This window comes from Theropithecus gelada, chromosome 17 (genome assembly GCF_003255815.1).
Source record: "Theropithecus gelada isolate Dixy chromosome 17, Tgel_1.0, whole genome shotgun sequence".
In the NCBI taxonomy this organism is placed as follows: Eukaryota; Metazoa; Chordata; class Mammalia; order Primates; family Cercopithecidae; genus Theropithecus; species Theropithecus gelada.
In genome coordinates, this window is record NC_037685.1 from 37,366,729 (window position 1) to 37,388,128 (window position 21,400).

At 43.2% G+C, this 21,400-nt stretch overlaps 1 protein-coding gene across 2 annotated transcripts in view; it reads left to right on the top strand.

The window, feature by feature from the left end:
• The window catches only part of FARP1 (FERM, ARH/RhoGEF and pleckstrin domain protein 1), a 304,677-nt gene that overhangs the window by 98,503 nt on the left and 184,774 nt on the right, over window positions 1-21,400 (top strand). The window contains exon 3 of one of the 2 annotated variants that reach the window (XM_025364103.1): window positions 1,110-1,916. The exons of the other annotated variant lie outside the window; for it this stretch is intronic. Coding sequence (XP_025219888.1) covers window positions 1,110-1,328 — 219 coding nt within the window. The 3' untranslated portion in view covers window positions 1,329-1,916. Of the gene's footprint in view, window positions 1-1,109; window positions 1,917-21,400 lie in introns of those variants that run through there. 2 annotated transcript variants of the gene reach the window in all.

Here is a 21,400-nt window from a genome sequence, read left to right on the forward strand (position 1 = left end):
TTATGAAGAGAGACTTCTTTTTCTTCTGTGTCCTGTTGATTAAGAAGAATCTGTATGGCCGGGCGCGGTGGCTGACACCTGGAATCCCAGCACTTTGGGAGGCTGAGGTGGGTGGATCACAAGGTTAGGAGTTCAAGACCAACTTGGCCAAGATGGTGAAACCCCATCTCTACTAAAAATACAAAAAAAAAAAAATTAGCTGGGCGTGGTGGTGCATGCCTGTAATCTCAGCTACTTGGGAGGCTGAGGCAGAGAACTGCGTGAACCCGGGAGGCAGCGGTTGCAGTGAGTTGACATCGTGCCACTGCGCTCCAGCTTGGGCAGCAGACAGAGATTCCATCTCAAAAAAAAAAAAAAAAAAAATCTGTGTAACTTGTATTGCCCTTTCAGATAATTAATCACCCTTTTTTCCAGCAGGGTGAAGGATTGCAGTATTGACTATCAGTTATTTTGTAACAAAAACTGGACCTAAAGTTCAATTCACTGTTGACTTTTTCAAGAGGAGTATTAAATTTTTACTCCCTGCCATACAGGTGGAATTTCAGTGTAACTTTAAGCCAAATTCTGTAAAATACACGAAACTCATAGTGCTATTACAAAATAATTACAAAAGAAGCAAATTCTCTCCCCTGAGCATCTTATTTCTAGATTTTTTTTTCCTAAGCAATCTCTTGAAAGGGAATATCAGTGAGCAGATTCCTCTGGGGCCATTTGAACTTCATTAAAATTTCAGAGAGGCCTTTTCAATGAGAATGTATTCATGTCAGCACTAGAGAGTTGAACAGAATTGGGTACAATAAATGATGAAAATACAGTCCACTCCATTCCTAGCTGATTGCCATTTTGGTTTTCCCAGCAAACATCCTTTCTAACCCACATCCTATCTTTATTGAGGTATATCTGGTATATAAAAAACTGTACATAACTGATGTATACAATTTGGTGAGTTTGAATATAAGTATAGGCTGGTGTTACCATCACCCAGTCAAGGTAATAAACACATCCATCACCTCCAAAACTTTGCTGTATCCCTTTATTGTTACTGTTTTTTAAAAAACAACAAAAAGTACCCTTTCAAGGGAGTAGCATTTGCTCTCCTCTCTTCCCAGACGCTGTCCTCATCCTCCTTCCTCAAAGCCACCGGCTCCTCCTGGACGAGTTGGGCACTGAGATGCCCCGTGAAACCCAAGCACCATTTGTGTATCATTGAGAAGTTTGGAGAGGACAGAATTTTCACTCGTCTTACAGGCTCTATTTCTTCCACAAACTGGGCTGGAAGTAGAAGCTTAGCGGTCACAGTCACTGAAGAGCTTCTTCATCTTTTTTGAGTCAGGACTTAAAGTCCTGTTTCACTGTTTCATTCGAAGAAAATGATTCGCAATGGCCAGAGTTAAATTAAAAGGTGACATTAACACATTTCAGTGCCCAGTAAGTGATTTTTCTGCTGAGAAGTAGATTGAGATGTGCTCTCAGATACGTGAAGCCGCATACAGAGGGGCCCACCCCCTAAATAGGTCTCCAGGAGGCTTGGTTTGATCTACTAAATTTGGTGCCTCTTAAAGGGAAGCAATACAGCTTTTCCGCTGTGGGTTATTTGCCACTAGGGGAAGATTCATTTCTATTCCAGCCGTAAATTAGACCAAAGAGAGGGATTTGGTTTATTGCTAGTACAGAAGTTAAAAACCGTCTCCCTTTCCCAAGGGGTCTCTTAATTAGATTCATTAGTTTTTAAATGTTAATTGGAATTGCTGAAGTTTAATTCCTGAAAGGGTTTAGATTTGAAAAGGAATACCTCCTTTACCATATTACTGTGTTCTGAGAAATCTACAGTAATTTTTGTGTAACTTTTTTATTCAAAGAATGGATCGTTAATTGTAAAGCCATTTAGAAAGGCAAGTAAAGTCAGAGATCTACTTCAATTCATGTTTGTCTTACCAACTTATTGATGAGCATTTTGTGAGATGTTTATGTGAGAACAGTTAATTTTAATGAGAAAATAGATTTTCAGCTCCCATATTCAGTGTTTTATGTGACAAAATCATATACTGCAGCAACTAAGTAGTATGAAGTGAGTACTTTAATTGAAATAGACAATTAGAGTGACACAGAAGGCATTTTCTACTTGTGTAAACACAAAGCTTAATTTTTAAAAAGCCTCCCCCAGTTTTCCTTCCTAAAGGAAGTGGATGATCAAGCCTGAGCTAGATAGAATAACAGATGTGTGTTTCATTATGAATACAAGAGGAATCTTTTTGGGTTAATAGAACTTTTCTTTAGAAGAAGAACTTGTTTTGTGTTACAAAGGTATTATTACATGGTTGCAGTAACAATTTCAAGCGGCACTGAAAATGCAGAAATGTATCCCATTCTTCTTAGGATTTTTGAGATAAATTCTTTTTTTTATTTGGAGATGGAGTCTCTCTCTGTCACCCAGGCTGGAGCGCAGTGCTGCGATCTTGGTTCACTGCAACCTCCGCTCCCGAGTTCAAGCAATTCTCTTGCCTCAGCGTCCCGAGTAGCTGGGACTACAGACACACCCTGCCATGCCGCCACGCCCAGGCAACTTTTTGTATTTTAGTAGAGACGGGGTTTCACCATGTTGCCCAGGCTGGTCTTGAACTCATGAGCTCAGGCAATCCACCTGCCTCTGCCTCCCAAAGTGTTGGGATTACAGGCGTGAACCACGGCGCCCGGCCGGGATAAATTCTTTTTTTTTTTTTTGAGACGGAGTCTCGCTCTGTCGCCCAGGCTGGAGTGCAGTGGCCGGATCTCAGCTCACTGCAAGCTCCGCCTTCCAGGTTCACGCCATTCTCCTGCCTCAGCCTCCCGAGTAGCTGGGACTACAGGCGCCGCCACCCCGCCCGGCTAATTTTTTGTATTTTTAGTAGAGACGGGGTTTCGCCGTGTTCGCCAGGATGGTCTCGATCTCCTGACCTTGTGATCCGCCCGTCTCGGCCTCCCAAAGTGCTGGGATTACAGGCTTGAGCCACCGCGCCCGGCCCGGGATAAATTCTTAATTCTCACCTGTAGATCAGCAAAATAAGCTTAGTCTTCTGATTCTTGTAACTTAAAAAAGAAAAAAAGTAAGAGTCTATAGTTTTTTTTCTAGGAAACATGGTTGTCAGTTTTCATTGTTATATTCTCAAAATAAGTTGTGTGTGTGTGCTTGCTTGTGTGCATGTGTGTTTGTGTGTGAGTGGTGTGTGTGTGTGTGTTTACATACTATGCTCCCTCCTTCTCCTCTGGGGATAATTTAAAAAGCTCAAAGTTCTTAGTCCTGGATACTGAAACAATGCTGTAATGGAGACATTTAGAAAAGTTTAATTTAACCAGGTACTTACACTACAAACAGACAGAATGACATCACTAAGCACACAGCACGTTAGTGAATAGTGGCTTTGTCAGAGCTTTCTACCCAGAGCCCTGAAATGGAACATTGTTAATTAGCTTTAAAAATCCAGCTGTCCTTGAGCCCATGGATTTTGTCTGTGCACTTCCTGCATACATGTTTCTACACAGAACTGATGGAACTCCTGTGTTTAAGAAGGTAGCTGTTCCTTGGCCGGGCGCAGTGGCTCACGGCTGTAATCTCAGCACTTTGGGAGGCCAAGGTGGATGGATCACCTGAGGTCAGGGATTCAAGACCCAGCCTGGCCAACATGGTGAAACCATGTCTCTACTAAAAATACAAAAATTAACTGGGTTTGATGGTGCATGCCTGTAATCCGCATGCCTGTAATCCCAGCTATTCGGGAGGCTGAGGCATAAGAATCGCTTGAACCCAGGTGGCGGAGGTTGCAGTGAGCTGAGATCGCACCACTGCACTCCAGACTGGGCGACAGTGAGACTCTGTCTCAAAAAAAAAAGTAGCTGTTCCTTTGCATATCTAGAAGACGATGCGTGCCATCTGCCAATAATGTCACGCCCAGGGTGTGTACTCTGTTGGTGGTGTGCAGCCTTCCACACCCCTGGCTGGGCCCACCTGGGCCCCCACATAGAGTTCTTTAACTGCCCTTTAAGAAAGTCACACTAAGCTCTAAATGACCAGGCCAGGTCACTAACACGGACTCCCTGGTGTGACTGGCTGGGCTATCCATCCCCACAGCCCTGCAGGTGGAGTGGAGTGCACTAGGAGGACAGGTGGTGTGAAACAGAGAGAGCTATTTGAATTAATGTGGGAGGAGGGAAGACGGAGAAAGGTACAATAGACGGTGAGCTCGGGGCTCTGCTGGGATCCAGGGCAGGGGAGGAAACTTTCCTAGAGAAAGTTAGGAAGGTGAGCAAAGGTTGGATGGTTGACCCCAGCTCCCACCTTCAGTGGATTCCAGGCAGTTCACGAGGAACCAGAGTGTAGATGATGTGGACTGGGAGCCGATAAGAAAGTCCGGGAAAACAGAGAACAGGGGCAAGATGTCCGCAGCATCCAGAAGGAGGCCTCTTCACAAAGTGAATGCCACCAAGCCACGAATGTGGTCATGAGCTTCCAGCGATGCTTGTGAAGAGCTGTGCATTGAATGCTGGACACTTGATCAGCAGTCGTATGATGAGAATAAACCGGTTCTCAGAAGAGTCGCAGATACCTGACACTAAGACCAGAAATGCTTCTCTGCCAAGGGTTCATGAAGGAAACGAGTTTTATGAACAGCGACCTTTGCAGCCTCTCTCAGTGTCAGAGGCGGGGCCCTCGGACCTATCTTCCCAAACAGGCCAACGGGTGCACCCCCATCCAGCCTAGCAAACAGCAACTCTAATGGTAGAAACGGGCCAATGACACCTCTGTCTAGTATCTAGCATGGGTGAAGGATAGATTGTTACAGTACCTAGAAAAATAGTGAACCAGTTCTCTCTGTTTGAAATATTCTGTGATTTTTGAACTCTTTCTACTGTATTTGGGTGGAGTGAGATTTAATGTGGACTCAGGGACACTGAGGGTAGAGGGCAGGGTGAGGAGATACCTCCCTAGCAGCCGTGTGAGCTGTCTCACCCCGGGTAGAAGGCTTCCCCAAGGTATTTTCCTGTGGCCATAGACATAATAGAGTATCCTTTTATAGGATGGGATGGTGTCAGGAAACAAAATGTCTCATGTTTTAAGAAATCATGAAAAGCTTCAGAAATACTTTTAGATATTAATGTTACATCTAGGATATGCTGGGTCCTTACCACGTGTTGAGCTACACTGGATAACACATTCTTCCTGGATTCCATATTTGTGAATTCACCTACTCCCTAAAATTTATTTGTAATCCCCAAATCAAGCTTGTGGTACTTTCTTGGTCAGGATTTATAATCCCCAAATCTAGCTTGTGGTACTTTCCTGGTCAGGATTACAGAAAAATTTGAATTGCCCAGTGTGCACATTCTCAGCTGAACTCAAACAAGGGTCTGCCTTCTTGTCTCAGCTCTTGCGCTGCAAACAGGTGCCTTTTTGATGATCTAGTTAGTGCCATGTTTTCTTGTGTTTTCATGCTTTTTGTTGGTGATTTCACTGTTTAAAATGGCCCTGCAGTGTAGTGCTAGAAGCAATGCCTAGGGTTCCTGAGAGCAAGAAGGCTGAGAATGTGCTTCACAGAGAAAACGGGTGTTAGGGGAGCTTCATTTAGGCATAAGTGCTGGTGCTACTGGCCATGAATTCAACATTAACAAGTCAACAGTGTATATTAAATAAAGTGTCTTTTAACAGAAACACACATTAAACAAGTTTATATCGTTCAGTTGATGAGAATACGACAGAAGATCTCAGATCTAACCTTGTATTTCTCCTAGATGCAACAGTTCAGTGTTCCCAAGTTCAGTGGTGACCGTGTAGAGTGCAACTACAGCAAATAATGAGAATCGACTGTATTTCAACTTTTTTTTTTTGTGTCATAGTTTTAATATGATTTTTAACCAGACGAATAGGAATTTTCAGGAATCATTTGTGTAGACGGCCACAGACTAGGTGATGCTTTAATTGAATTATTTTACAACTTTGCCTTTGGAAATATTGCAAGTATAATCGCTCCCTGTTAATGTCCTTGGTGAACTTTTTTGGGAACGTAACATTTTTAATGATGTGATACTTCTTTTATGTGACATGGTAAGACCTTAAATTCTTGTAAGATAGATACTTTTTTGCAAGAGTCTTAGAGCCCATTATTGAGGGAGGACGTCTGATTTTTGCTTGAGTAATACATCATTAAAAAGAACTTCTGGTCTGCTTACTGTTCTACTTTTTCCTTGTGGCAACGGAGACATTTTGGCAGAAGTCTTGTGTTTCCCCACCGTGTTCTCCACCCAGGTAATGGCCCATTGATGACACAGAAATTGGCTATTGGAATGATTGATGTCACTCAGGCCTGTGTCTCAGGGGGAGGCAGGAAGGTAACCAGATGTACGTCTCCCAAAGAAAGATCACACAGGACTTGTGTTTCCACCTGTCTTTGAGCATTATAGAAGAAAAAAGACAGATGGAAACCTGAGGCCATACCATTTCTTAGTGATGGTTCCCAGTGGTGGTATTGAAAACATGAAATTCCAGGGGCAAATGAACAGTCTGGTTACCCACCTCTCTCCCGTCAGTTACATATGTGATTTTTGTTTTGTTTTGTTTTGTTTTGTTTTTGAGACGGAGTCTCGCTCTGTCGCCCAGGCTGGAGTGCAGTGGCCGGATTTCGGCTCACTGCAGTCTCCGCCTCCCGGGTTTACGCCATTCTCCTGCCTCAGCCTCCTGAGTAGCTGGGACTACAGGTGCCCGCTACCTTGCCCGGCTAGCTTTTGTGTTTTTTAGTAGAGACGGGGTTTCACTGTGTTAGCCAGGATGGTCTCGATCTCCTGACCTCGTGGTCTGCCTGTCTCGGCCTCCCAAAGTGCTGGGATTTCAGGCTTGAGCCACTGCGCCCGGCCCATATGTGATGTTTGACAGCTCCTTCCCCAAATTTCTTTTGGAAATCTTCAAAATTCATCAGGGTTTAGATTGTTGACCTTTTTTGAAAACCTAACTTTTAAGTTTTCAATCTTTTAAGCCTTGGATATGGATATGCATTTAATAAAAGAGAAAATAGATGATTTTATATGTATGAGAAAATACATTGCTTTAAATTTACTAATGAGATTAATGAGATGCACCAATGATTTCTTTTTTTTTTTTTTTTTTTTTGAGACGGAGTCTCGCTCTGTCACCCAGGCTGGAGTGCAGTGGCCGGATCTCAGCTCACTGCAAGCTCCGCCTCCTGGGTTCACGCCATTCTCCTGCCTCAGCCTCCCGAGTAGCTGGGACTACAGGCGCCCGCCGCCACGCCCGGCTAAGTTTTTTTGTATTTTTAGTAGAGACGGGGTTTCACCGTGTTAGCCAGGATGGTCTCGATCCCCTGACCTCGTGATCCGCCCGTCTCGGCCTCCCAAAGTGCTGGGATTACAGGCTTGAGCCACCGCGCCCGGCCCCAATGATTTCTAAACACCAAACATTGGGGTGGCCCAGTGACCTAATTGGAGAAACATAGACACTTTGAAAACAAATATGGGATTTAAAAACCTGCAAAACTGAGTCTGCCATTCTTTAAAATGCCATCTCGGCTGGGCGTGGTGGCTCATGCCTGTAATCCCAGCACTTTGGGAGGCCAAGGCGGGTGGATCACGAGGTCAGGAGATCGAGACCATTCTGGCTAACATGGTGAAACTCCGTCTCTATTAAAAATACAAAAAATTAGCCGAGCGTGGTGGCGGGCACCTGTAGTCCCAGCTACTTGGGAGGCTGAGGCAGGAGAATGGCATGAACCCGGGAGGAGGAGCTTGCAGTGAGCGGAGATTGCACCACTGCACTCCAGCCTGGGGAACAGAGCGAGACTCTGTCTCAAAAAAAAATAATAATAAATAAATAAATTGCCATCTCAAGTCACAAAATAATTATGTTAAAATCTGAAGCCATACATGTTTTGAATGGTTTAGTTTCTAAAGAAAGGTACAATAATGCCAGTCTTTTGGGTTTATACATGATTTGTTTCTTATGTAATCTGTCAAAACTTCAAATTGTGAAATATGGCATATTTACAAAAGAGGCTATAAAAAGTGTAAGTATAATTTAACAAATAAAAATATGAGGACCAGGCGCAGTGGCTCACGCCTGTAATTTCAGCACTTTGGGAGGCCAAGGCGGGTAGATCACTTGAGGTCAGGACTTTTAGACCAGCCTGGCCAACATGGTGAAACCCCATCTCTACTAAAAATACAAAAATTAACCAGGCATGGTTACCCGGGAGGCTGAGACAGGAGAATCGCTTGAACCTGGGAGGAAGAGGTTGCAGTGAGCTGAGATCGCACCACTGCGCTCTAGCCTAGGTGACAGAGCAAGACTCTGTCTCAAAAAAAAAAAAAGAAAGAAAGAGAAAAAAATATAACACTACCAGTATGGGCCACTCTCTGAATGCTTTAACCCCCATCCCTTAAGAAGTAATCCCAGCCTGAATTCTGTGTTGGTCACTCATCTGCCTCTTTTTATAGTTTAATACACGTGTGTAATTCTAAACCACTGCATGATTTGGTTTGTAAATTACTGGTTCAGTACCTGTCTTCCCCACTTAGCCGTAAGGAGAGGGATTGGTGTAGCCCCTGGTCTTTGATCTGTCCTATACTCGAGCACAGTGCTTGACACATAGCAGGGACTTCATAGATGTTTATGAACTTGTGAATACATAAATGTGTTTATTCTTAGAAAAATGACTATTTCTAATGTATGAATAAGGCACATAAATGTGTGTATGTTTGAATCATAAAGAATGTTAAATTTTATTCTCGAACCATGAAGTTAAATGAACAGCTGTTAGAACTGGAAGACCTGGATGCCCATCTCTCAAAGAGAGGAGTGAGACTCAAGTGCTTTGTCCAAAGTCATTCAGTTAGACGGTGGCTAAGGTGGGGCCACAATTCACATCTTCTGCCTACTTGTCTAGGATTCTAGGCCTTGTGCACTCTCAAGATGGTTTTATGCGAGAGATATAGATGACTTTATTCGCTTAATAGAAAGTCCCCACTGGGGGCCAGGCATGGTGTCTTACACCTGTAATCCCAGCACTTTGGGAGGCTGAGGCAGGTGGATCACTTGAGATCAGGACTTTGAGACCAGCTGGGCCAACATGGTGAAACCCCGTCTCCACTAAAAATACAAAAATTAGCTGGGTGTGGTGGCGGGTGCCTGTAATCCCAGCTACTTGGGAGGCTGAGGCAGGAGAGTGGCTTGAACCTGGGAGGCGGAGATTGCAGCGAGCTGAGATCACGCCATTGCACTCCAGCCTGGGTGACAGAGAGAGACTCCTTCTCAAAAAAAAAAAAAAAAAAAAACTTCCCCACTAGGGAAGAAGGAGAACAAACAAGTACCAAAGCCCTCCAGTATCACCAGTTGGCATCACACAATTTGATAAAGTCCATGATAAACCATAAAAAGATATTAGATTGTGATAGTAATATAACTAATTATATATATATGTTTGTATGTATGTATGTATTTTGAGATCATATCTCATTCAGTCTGTTGCCCAGGTTGTGCAGTGGCACAATCTCAGCTCAATGCAGTCTCCGCCTCCTGGGTCCAAGCAATTCTCCTGCCTCAGCCTCCTGAATAGCTGGGATTGCAGGCTCCCGGCACCATGTCCGGCTAATTTTTGTATTTTTAGTAGAGACAGGATTTCACTATGTTGACCAACCTGGTCTTGAACTCCTGACTTCAAGTGATCTGCCCCCCTCGGCCTCCCAAAGTGCTGGGATTACAGGCGTGAGCTACCGTGCCCACCTGTATACGTATTTAATAACAATGTTAATAATATGTATTAGCATATTAGGAGATTAGAGTTATAATGACTTTATTATCAGATGAATTTTTCAAAATGCCTGTTTGCATTTTGACTGTTCAGGCTTCCTGACTCTTCAGTGTGAATCTCATAAGACTGAAAGAAAATCAGTGCATGTGATATGACTCAATAACTTTAAGACTTCGGCGTGGCTCTTATCAGGTTCACATCCATGTTCTTGGGTAGGTTCAATAGAGCGTTCATTACCTGCATATTTTAATTTATTAAAATTAAAACCCACCCCAACACATAGTGAAGATGACTTTTTCACCTTACTTTGACTTGTACTTCAAAGAGAAGCCAATAATGGCCCAGCGAATGGACAGGAGTGCCCTGGGGGCAGATGGTCCAGCCTGACCCTCATGGACGCTACCGAATGCTGAGATTGCCTCCTTCACAGGCTGCTGTAGAATGTGCTCTCCGAAAATGCCAGGCATCTCTCTATTGTATTCTTTAAATACTTATTGAAGACCTTTGTCTTTAACACCCACTCACTTAGTTGCCTGTGCTTTCCCAGGACCTGAAATTGGATGTAAGTCAATGTCGAAGAAAGTGTCCAGTGTTGTTGTTTAAGGAAAGTTATCTATTATCCTGCTCTAACATTCAAGTCAGTGACCCGGTGAGCCCTGGTGATCCTGTATGCTTTAGAGGAAAATATGTCTGCATCAGATTCTCAGGGTGTTACTTTTAGAAGAATACTTCCAAATTGTTTGACACCACCATTTTTCAACTTGATTTTGGCAAGCATAGGCCCCTGAGATTTTAAAGTAGCTTTTATCAAAACAAAACTAGCTACTTAGCTATAAGTGCATAGAATTCCAAAGGTTGGAGAGAACCCTGGTGGCACCCATACTCAAAGTAGGGAGTGTGGTGCTTTAATAGCTGTATGTTGATTTAGTCTGCAACAAAAGCAATGTTCAAGCCAAGTTTGTCCACCAAGGAAAAATGTTAAGTTTCTGATCTTTCAAAAGGGTGTTGAGGGAGACGAAAATAATCTGAAGCATTAAGGAATGCTGTTAAATGCTTGTTGGCAAGTAGTCCTGAGTTTGGCCTTTTATTTCTCTTAACCCACTGCTGGGGCTGCAGAAGGTGACGCCAGTGATTGGTAATAAAAGTCTCAGTAGCTGCTGTTGACTGAGTGCTGTTGCAGAGGATTTTCCTGATGCTCTCGCGGGAGATGTCCATAGCAACCGCATGAGTCAGATATCCCAGTCTGGTTTATCAGTGAAGAAACTGAGACTCAGATCAAAGACTTTGATGTGAGACAAAAACTGGATTTGGACCCCGCCTGCCTCTGCCACTTTTAAACTATGGCCTGGGTTTCACCATTCGTGAAATGAGGACGATGGTCTCCACTTCAAAGGGTGGTTGTGGGGATTAAGGGAGATGATATGTTTATAACAACACATCGCTTACGAAGTAGGAAGTGTAGACTGCCGCAGTGTAGACTGCCGCAGGCTTTGCTGCGTTCATCCAAGGTCACACCACTAAGGCATTGTTGAGCTCGGTTTCCAGCCCAGATGTGCTCTGCTCTTGGCCTTTTATTTTGCAGTTACTGCATCAGTTCATAGCAAATATTTCATGGAAACTGGGCCATGTGGTTAGTTTTAGGTTTGCTGTAATGAAGAGAGCACTGGGTGGAGGCTGAATTTCTGGGTTTGAGGTCAGAATCCACTGTCTTGTTTGTGTGTGTGTATGTGACAGTTTGCATGCATGCTTTCCATGTGGGATTTGGAACAAATTGATGAGCAGTTTTGGCTCTTCACAACACAAAGCGAGGCCCATCACATAGGTATATGCAGCTTTGAAAATACCACTCTGTGCTTCTGATTCATGTGATCATTTCAGGGTTCTGAGACCACCCCAACTCATTTGCCCGTCATTATGGGGACCTCTGAGTTTCCAGGCAAAGTGATGATCTGAGTGGTCAGTTGGTAGTGTGTGGGTGTCCCTGAAAAGCACTAAGTGTTCCCCTCACTTGTTCCCAAATACTCATTTCATAATGATGCACTAATACCTGCTATTATTGGTGTTCGTGTCATTTTTGCATTTTGAGGTTGAGGTTGGAGAGAGATGACAGTTTAATTCTTAGCTCCTCTCTTAAAAGCTATGGGATTCTGAACAAATTTCTTAACTTTAGTGAGTGCCAGTTACATCATCTGTAAAGTGTGGATGAGAATAGTATCTGTCTCCTTGTGTGTTAATAATGGTGCCTGCACAATGACTAGATAACACATGTAAAATGATCAGACAGTTCTGGGCATCTAGTAGGTGCTCAATAAAAAGTGGGTATTCTATCCCAGTGATGATGAGCACAAAAATTGTGTCTGTTGTATTTGTGAAGAATCTCCTGATGAGAAGTGGATCCTTCTGCCTGTGTTGCTGTAGGTGCAGAATGTGATTTAAGCCAAATACATGGCAGTGTAGCCCGGCCAGCTGTTTACACATTCAGATTCAGCCTCAGCAGAAATAGCCTTGCCATGAATTCACAAGAAACTGCTGAGAATTCAGGATCTGAGCTCACTGCTGGGATTAATTTCTTTTCAACAGACTGACTGTCTAGGGAATGTCCATGATGCTATAAATGAAAACATATGTTAGTATAACCGATGGCAGTGGGGGAATGGGAAAGTAACGATGGGATATTCAGGAACCACTTCATGGAGAAGAACCACTGGCTTGGCTGTAGCTGGGGCAAAGAAAAAGACACATTTACTACAAGATCCTTTTATGGCATCTTCCTTTTTTTTACAGGTTGTTTTGCATTGGAAAACAAAGGAAGAATTTTTTACTTGTAGGAGCAATTTATGAAACAATGAACTTCCATAACCAGAGAACGTAGCTTCATTTGAGAAATGAGATTTTGGGTAAAACAAGAGTAGGGAGGGAGGTCTCTTTTTAGGGCCCCTTTGGCCACCTTCAGATAAGCTCAGTGAATAGCCAAGACAAAAGAACTGCAGACAGTGTTGTTAATCTGGCAATTTTCTTGTAAATGTAAAAGTGGTTGCTGTGTCATAAAATACACTGTTTTGCTGATACGTTAAAATATTATGAAACAATGCTCTTTTTAATTGTATTTACCTTCATGGGTTGGTTTTGAAAAAGTTAGTAATATGAATAAGATGGAAAATGTATTTTGCAAACGGTAAGATCGTACCTTCAACTTTCTTAATAAAACAAAGACCCTTTTGGAAATCTGATTCCTAGCTCATGACTGTGCTTGACCTTTGTGGATTTCTTATACTGTATGTCAGGCAGAGCTCATGTGGGAAGGTCTCTTATGACTGCAAGAAAAGGAAGCGTAGTAGAAACACGTAGCTGGAACTGTAGGCCATTGTGTGTGCAGTTAGCCTCCCTCCCCAGCCCCCAAATCCAGAACAAACTGTCTGAACATTAGAAACACCAGTAAACGTTAAAGCAACAACCCTTCTGGTGGGCCATTTGGCAACTGGTCAAAAATCTTAAGAATGTGCACAGTTTTGTTCCAGCAGGTTTGCTGCTAGGAGGTGCTCTTATAAAATGAAATGCCCATCCAAAGGTGTTCATGAAAGTGTAGTTAATGATCAAAGAAAACCATAGGTCCACCTCAGTTACAGTTCATCATTCTACAGAGGCATTAAAATGTTGATAAACATTTGTTAAAAATGAGAGCGAATAGGTACGTTGTGCTCTATTTTAGGTAATGAATCAGTATTTGAAATTTGAGGTTTTTAAAAAAATTAACAATGCTGAATTCATGAAACTAAGCACTGTGAGATATATGTGCGATGGGGAGAAGAATGGTGCTTATGAGAGGCAGGGGAGAGAGGAAAATGGGAGTACACAGTTAGTTGTAATGGGCACACAGTTAGCTTTGCCAGATGAAAATGTTCTGGAGAGGATGGTGGTGATGGCTGCACCACTGTGACAAGTGTACTTAATGCTATTGGTCTGTACCTTTAAAAATGGTAACATTTTATGTTATGTGCATCTTACTACTTTTTTTTTTTTTTTTTGAGACAGAGTCTCACTCTGTCGCTCAGGCTGGAGTGCAGTGGCATGATCTCGGTTCACTACAACCTCTACCTCCCGCGTTCAAGTGATTCTCGTGCCTCAGCCTCCCGAGCAACTGGGATTATAGGCATATGCTACCATGCCTGGCTAATTTTTGTATTTTTAGTAGAGATGAGATTTCACAGTGTTGGCCAAGCTGGTCTCAAGCTCCTGGCCTCAAGTGATCCACCCTCCTCAGCCTCCCAAAGTGCTGGGATTACAGATATGAGCCACCACACTTGGCCTTACCACAGTTTTTTAAAAAAAAGGAACAATAATGAAAAGAATGATAAATAATAACAATAATTTTCAAAAGTATATATGTGGGGATATATATATATATGTGTGTGTGTGTATATATACACACACACACAGACACACACACACACGCAGACACACACACACCGAAAGATTTTCCTTCTGAAGGAAAGTTTGGTTTTTATTTATAATTATTTCAGTATATATCTCTAAAAGATCAAGACTTCTTCAACACAATCACTATTCCCTCATCACACTTCAGATATTAAAATTTTCCAAATGTCATTGAATACAAAGGAAAACTTTGTGATTAAAAAACACAGGATTTTAATCAACTTCAACTTAACTCAAGCTTTTTTGGAGGTGGAATCATCTGTGTATTTAAAACAACACTAGTCTTGGCAGTGTCAATAATCTGGTACAATAGAAATGTGTTCTGGGAACTTTTGGACCTGGTAGGATTTTATGAAGGGAGAAAGGGAATGTGATAGGATTTGCTAATCTTTCTCACTGACACATCTAATTATGTCAAAAATACACATTCTTCTTTTCCTCGTCTGTTTTGTTACTTTCTCCTTATTCTGTATGTCCTTCTTTCTGCACTTTCTGTTATATGTCTGTTTGAATCCCTCTTTAAGAAGTAGAACCCTGAGGCTGGGCACAGTGGCTCAAGCCTGTAATCCCAGCACTTTGGGAGGCCAAGGTGGGTGGATCACAAGGTCACGAGTTCGAGACCAGCCTGGCCAACATGGTGAAACCCTGTCTCTACTAAAAATACAAAATTAGCCAGGTGTGGTGGCATGTGCCTGTAACCCCAGCTATTTGGGAGGCTGAGGCAGGAGAATCACTTGAATCCCGGAGGCGGAGGTTGCAGTGAGCCGAGATTGCACCACTGCACTTTAGCCTGGGTGACAGAGCAAGACTCCATCTTGAGGGGGGAAAAGAAAAACAAAAGTAGAACCCTAATTGATGTGTGGCTACGTGGAGATATCCAAGCTAAACCTTTTGATGTATCTGATAGTAATGTTTTATGTTGAACACATAATGCATAGATGTGAAGTCACGCATATGTTAAATAGCTTGATGTAGTCATTCCACAGTGTGTACGTCTATCAAAACATCATGTCATACACCATCTATGTGTGTGTGTGTGTGTGTGTATATATATATATATATATTTTTTTTTTTTTTTTTTTTTGAGATGGAGTCTCGCTCTGTTGCCCAGGCTAGAGTGCAGTGGCGCGATCTCGGCTCACTGCAACCTCTACCTCCTGGGTTCACGCCATTCTCCTGACTCAGCCTCCTGAGTAGCTGAGACACCCGCCACCACGCCAGTTAATTTTTTTGCATTTTTAGTAGAAACGGGGTTTCACCATGTTAGCCAGGATAGTCTTGATCTCCTGACCTCATGATCCACCTGGTCAGATGAAGGGAAGGTGGCCTGTGTAGAATATTTGGGATACTTGAGAAATAGAAAATTTAAAGACACCTGAAAATGTGTGTGTGTGTGTGTATGTGTGTGTGTGTGTGTATTGAGAAGACCTCTGAGTTACCCTCTGAGCCTCAGTTTCCATGTTGATAAAACAAAGGAATTGGAATAATTGATTCTTCAAAGTTCTTTCCTTCTTTAACCTACTGGGGCTGTGGACTATGTTAAATGTGTAAAAATTGCATCTGCTAGGTGGGCGACCCATTTCAGGGAAAATTCTAGAATAACTAAGCCTTACATTGGGTAAATACAAGTTTTAAAAAAGCACACACAGACACACCCCTCATCAAGTTTCCTAATACAAATTTTACTTCACTGTCTGCTTATAATTCTAGGTAGGTGCTGAACAGCATGAAGAAGGTTTTATGTATTTGAGTTTTGTTGCATTTAGTAACGCATTGCTCTTCTGACGGTAAAGCCTGTCTTATATTTCAAGGTGTTACTAATCATGGGTTCACACACCCCTCTGTTGCCTATTGATAGGTGAAATACTGCTTCATTTAACATTTTTCTTTGTTGTTCTTCAGTTTATTCCATTTTGGTGTAGTCAGCTTCATCCTCACTGAGTTTAGCCTTTGCAGATATGCATTCCTCCCTGGTTACCTCTGCAGCATCTGAAAGACCCAGTCAGTCATACACAGCGGTCTGGACCTCAATCCAGCTCAACTCTGGGCCCGTGAAAGCAAAACAATGGGGACAAATCCAGCTGGCCCACGAGCACTTGCTTTATGAAAGCTGCCCACACACTCTTCACTCTACCTGCTTTTTGGTCCCCTGTTTTTGGAATTCCCTGATGCTTTGGCTAGAGGGGCTTTTTCACGTTGTTTCAAGGCCGTGAGTTCTAACACATAAGCTGCGTTGTGGCTTTAGTCTCCCTGTCCTGCCGAGAAGCTGACCACTGTTTGAAATTAACTTCTCATCTGCTTCTCGCCAGGTTTTCCGGAGCCCAGAGAACAGTGTTCAGTCAGGCCACAGATAGGATGCAAAGGCCAGGACACAATTCCAAATCCCAGGGGGCTGGAGAGAGTCAGGGCCTTCAGTGTCCATCAGTTAAACACCGAGGCAGGAGGAGGGGACATTTGGAGACTTGCAGGATCCTGGACTTGTGTTCACATTTAATCCTGCTCTGTTTAGGGGTGTGTATTAGGACTCCAGGATGGACAGGTGCGGCAGCTCTGTGGGAGGAAGGGGAGACTCTGGTGTCCGCATCCTATGGGAATGCATAGTGCATGGCTGCGTGATGACAGCTGCTGATGGGGCACGCTGCTCATGCAGATATTGGGAGGAACCACTGCTGTGGTCTCATGCTTTGCTTTTCTAGGTGAGGCCTGAGGCAGTGAGAGAGGAGATGCCCAGACCAGGGTCCCACAGAGAAGTGCTGGCAGAGCTCATTTGTGGGCGGCCCCTGGCCCTGAGCTCTGGGTGACTACAGCACTGGGGAGTTGTCAGAACCTGGCCCATCCTTGGGGGAAAGAGTACTGCCTTCCAGAAGGACATCCGGGTGTCTGTTCACCTTGACTTCCCATTGGATGTAACCTTTTGGTCCATAGCATCTTACTCCCCTCCTCTCTTTGTTGACCAGATCACATTCCTTTCTATAGATTTCTGTCAGCTCCCACAAGTCTGCATGTCTGTGTACTTTTTTTTTTTTTTTGTCTAGAAGTTTGCTTTGGGCTTTGAATGCAATGGGTGGGGTGGACAAATTATGTGCAGGAAGGAATTTATGGTGTTATAGGAAGAACATTGATGGATGTTTGTAAAAATATGGGAGTTTGTAACATAGATGATATCTTTTTGATAATGTAACATGCTGTGTAGGCGTGGAGGAAAAGCCAGAGAAAGAAGCAAGGCATGCTTCGAATTTCTGTGTACAGATGATTCCTGTTAGCATGTTTTGCATTAAAACTAGCACTCTCCTGAGCTAATAAAGCGAGAACTCACTCCTTACTGTGGGGAGGGCATCGAGCCATTCATGAGGGATCCACTCCCAAGACCCAGACACCTCTCACCAGGCGCCGCCTCCAACTCTGGGGTCATGTTTCAGCATGAGATCTGGAGGGGACACCCAATTCCTTTAACTGCCCTCCTTGTGCTAGTTTTGCTTCCTATAGGTTGATACTGTACCCCATCCCCCCCAATTTCTTTTGAGACAGAGTCTTACTCTGTCACCCAGGCTGGAGTGCAATAGTGTGATCTCAGCTCACTGCAACCTCCACCTCTCGGGGTCAAGTGAATCTCCAGCTTCAACCTCCCAAGTAGCTGGGACTGCAGGTGTGTGCTACCATGCCCAGCTATTTTTTTTTTTTTTTTTTAGAAACAAGGTTTTGCCATGTTGTGTAGGCTGGTCTTGAACTCTGGAGCTCAAAGAGATCCACCTGCCTTAGCCTCCCAAAGTGCTGGGATTACAGGCGTGAGCCACTAGGCCTGGCAATGCTGCATTCTTTTATTTGCCAACTTTTCTTCCTCCAGTCTCCAGACATGTAATGTACAACACCCTCAGCTGGTTTTTGGGACACTTAAGTGGCTGAGGGCAGCCTGTGAATATGGTTTTTCTCTGTGTTGGGTGAGGTGATCACGTGTTTTTCTATTGAAGATCGTGGAAAGCTGAGGTCACGGAGGAGACTCGCAAAGACTGGCAGTTACAATGGACAGAAATGAAGAGATCGCATTACAGGTTTCATAGAACTGGTTATTCCAGGCATATGTTAATGAAATTCACGCTTTCTGTGTTTATTGGAATACTGAATGGTCATATTCACTAGCATTGGATTAACGTGTTAAAGTGAGGCTTTGATGACATTAGTTGCACATGACTTTTAGTTGAAAATTTTTTTCAAGAAGTAAAATTAAAGCAATGGAAATAGAGTCAGTAATCTGTCAGGCCTGATCTCTGTCAGACCCGAAGTTAATTTACCAGATCATTCAAATTACTGTTCATTAGAGCGTGGAGGTATTGGGCCTGTTTTGGAGAAGCTGAGGATCGCAGTGGCCTAGTATAAATGTTGACGGTAACATTTATAAAGAGGAGTTAGCAAGTCATCTTACTAAGTCTCTGCCCCTTTTACAGTGTTACTTTCCTAATACAGTTTCATCTTCAACAGTATGATTATTATTGTTGTTTTTTGAGACAGAGCTTCGCTCTTGTTGCCCAGACGGGAGTGCAGTGGCGCAATCTCAGCTCACCGCCACCTCTGCCTCCCGGTTTCAAGCGATTCTCCTGCCTCAGCCTCCTGAGTAGCTGGGATTACATGCTGCACCACCATGCCTGGCTAATTTTTGTACTTTTAGTAGAGATGGGGTTTCTCCATGTTGGTCAGGCTGGTCTCAAACTCCTGACCTCAGGTGATCTGCCTGGCTCAGCCTCCCAAAGTGCTGAGATCACAGGCATGAGCCACCGTGCCCAGAACATTACTTTTATTTATAATGTTTATGTTTAGAAAGAATCTCTATGTTTATATTTAGAAAGATAAGAAGGTGGAATAGGAATAATTTTATTCATAATGTTATAAAACTTGAAATGTGAGAAAATATTTGTCATTACTCTTGTATCATCTTTTGTACTTGGCTCTATTTTCAAGACTGTTCTAAAAAAAATAAAGTTTATGCTCACTATTGAAAATTCATAAAATAATGAATAATAAAGAAGAAAATAAAAATCATCCATGATCCAGTATGCAATTTTAATACACAGTTTTTCAATTAGCAATTGTTCTTTGAAGCAATCTCTTCTAAGGAAATAGGTAGATCTGTGTGCAAAAATGTAACCCAGTAGATGTTTAATTATCATAGGGTATTGAGTAAACCATGGTACACCCATCCAGTAATATGTTCTCTGAGTATTAAAGATATTTTTCTTCTTAGAATTGATCTCAAGTTTGTGAATCTTTTTTTTTTTTTTTTTTTTTTTTGAGACTGAGTCTGGCTCTGTCGCCCAGGCTGGAGTGCAGTGGCCGGATCTCAGCTCACTGCAAGCTCCGCCTCCCGGGTTCACGCCATTCTCCTGCCTCAGCCTCCCGAGTAGCTGGGACCACAGGCGCCCGCCACTTCGCCCGGCTAGTTTTTGTATTTTTTAGTAGAGACGGGGTTTCACCGTGTTAGCCAGGATGGTCTCGATCTCCTGACCTCGTGATCCGCCCGTCTCGGCCTCCCAAAGTGCTGGGATTACAGGCTTGAGCCACCGCGCCCGGCCAAGTTTGTGAATCTTAACCTTTTATATTGTGACATCCTTCAATTGATTTTCCTTTTCCCATTTATTTTTAGGGCTCCCCCGGCAACAACATTTTATTAGTTTTTCCAGCTAGTTTGGAAGTACTATGACTTGTTGTAAGCGTTGGAGCATCCTTGATTCTAACTTTTACTTAGTTACTAATTTATTGGTGGCCTTGTGCAAATCGCCTTCCGTTGTCATTGAATAAGTCACCATTCATTGAGCCGCAAGCACTGGGCAAAAGTATGTTAGGCAGAGGGCACAAGGCGGGCACAGCCAGACTCCCACAGAGCCTTGGGTCATTTACCTCTGCCCTAATGTGCTAACCTGCAAAACAGCACTAGTAATATCTACCTCATTTCCCACAAGCTATTTAGGGATTAGCTGGGGAGATGCTCTTGGCAGTAGGGCCATCCCTCCTCCCTCAGGGCCCCCAATCCTCAGTTTCTCTTTCTGTAGTTTGTTAACCTTGGTCAGCTGTGGTTCAAAAATGTTAAAGGGAAAATTCCAGAACTAGACAGTTTCTGGGTTTTAAATTGCATGCCATTCTGAGCAGTGTGATGGACTCTCATGCCATCCCACTTCGCCCCGCCAGGGACGTGAATCCTCCTTTTATCCAGTGGATCCATGCTGCCCATGCTCCCCGTCCACCAGTCACTCAGGAGCTGCCTTGGTGCTCAGACCGACTGTCGTGGCACCACAGGGCTTGTGTTCAAGTCACCCTTATTTGACTCTTGTGCCATAAGGCACAAGAGTGGTGATGCTGGCAATCTGGATATGCCAAAGAGATGCCATGAAGCCCTTCCTTTAAGTGAAAAAGCAGAAGTTCTCTACTAAATAAGGAGAGGAAAAGCTCATATACCAAGGTTGCCAAGAATGCATTCTATAGTAAGAATGAATAGTAAGAATACTATTGATTAGTAAGAATTACTATTCAATAGTAAGAATTTTTATTCCATAGTTAGAATTCTTACTATTCAATAGTAATAGAATTACGAATATCGATAGAATTACTGTTCAATAGTAATCATTATTATTCTATAGCTAGAATTCTTACTATTCATTCTGTAGTCTTGGGCATTATCCCATTTGGGAAGTCCATGGCACCTCTATACCTCCGATATTGTTACCGAACCTTACAAACTGTATTCTTAGTACTTGCTTACCTAGCATGGTACTCAGCCAGGCTTTGGGCCATTAAAGGCAAGATCCTGGTCTTAGTTCACTTGGTAACCCAACTAGGTGCCAGTGGTGTTCCTGGCCCACACTAGTGCTTGTAGAGTGTTTGTGGAAATGAACTGAGTTGAGGGCACTTAGGAAATTATATAGTACAAAGCATGTGAAAGTGGTATTATTGAGGACATCTCAGTGTGGTGTCTTGACTCCCTGGGTATGGCCAGATGTTATTGTTGGACAACAGATTGTGATCTCTTTGTGTTAACAATGCTGGTTAGTGCATGACATACACCCACCCACCCACACCCTTCCTTCCTGAATTTATAAACGACAGGTGAGTTCACATCCAGCTGTTTAGACACACACACAGTTAGGTGATTTTAACTGTACTTCTCTGAGCTACACCCATCCCTTGTGGCT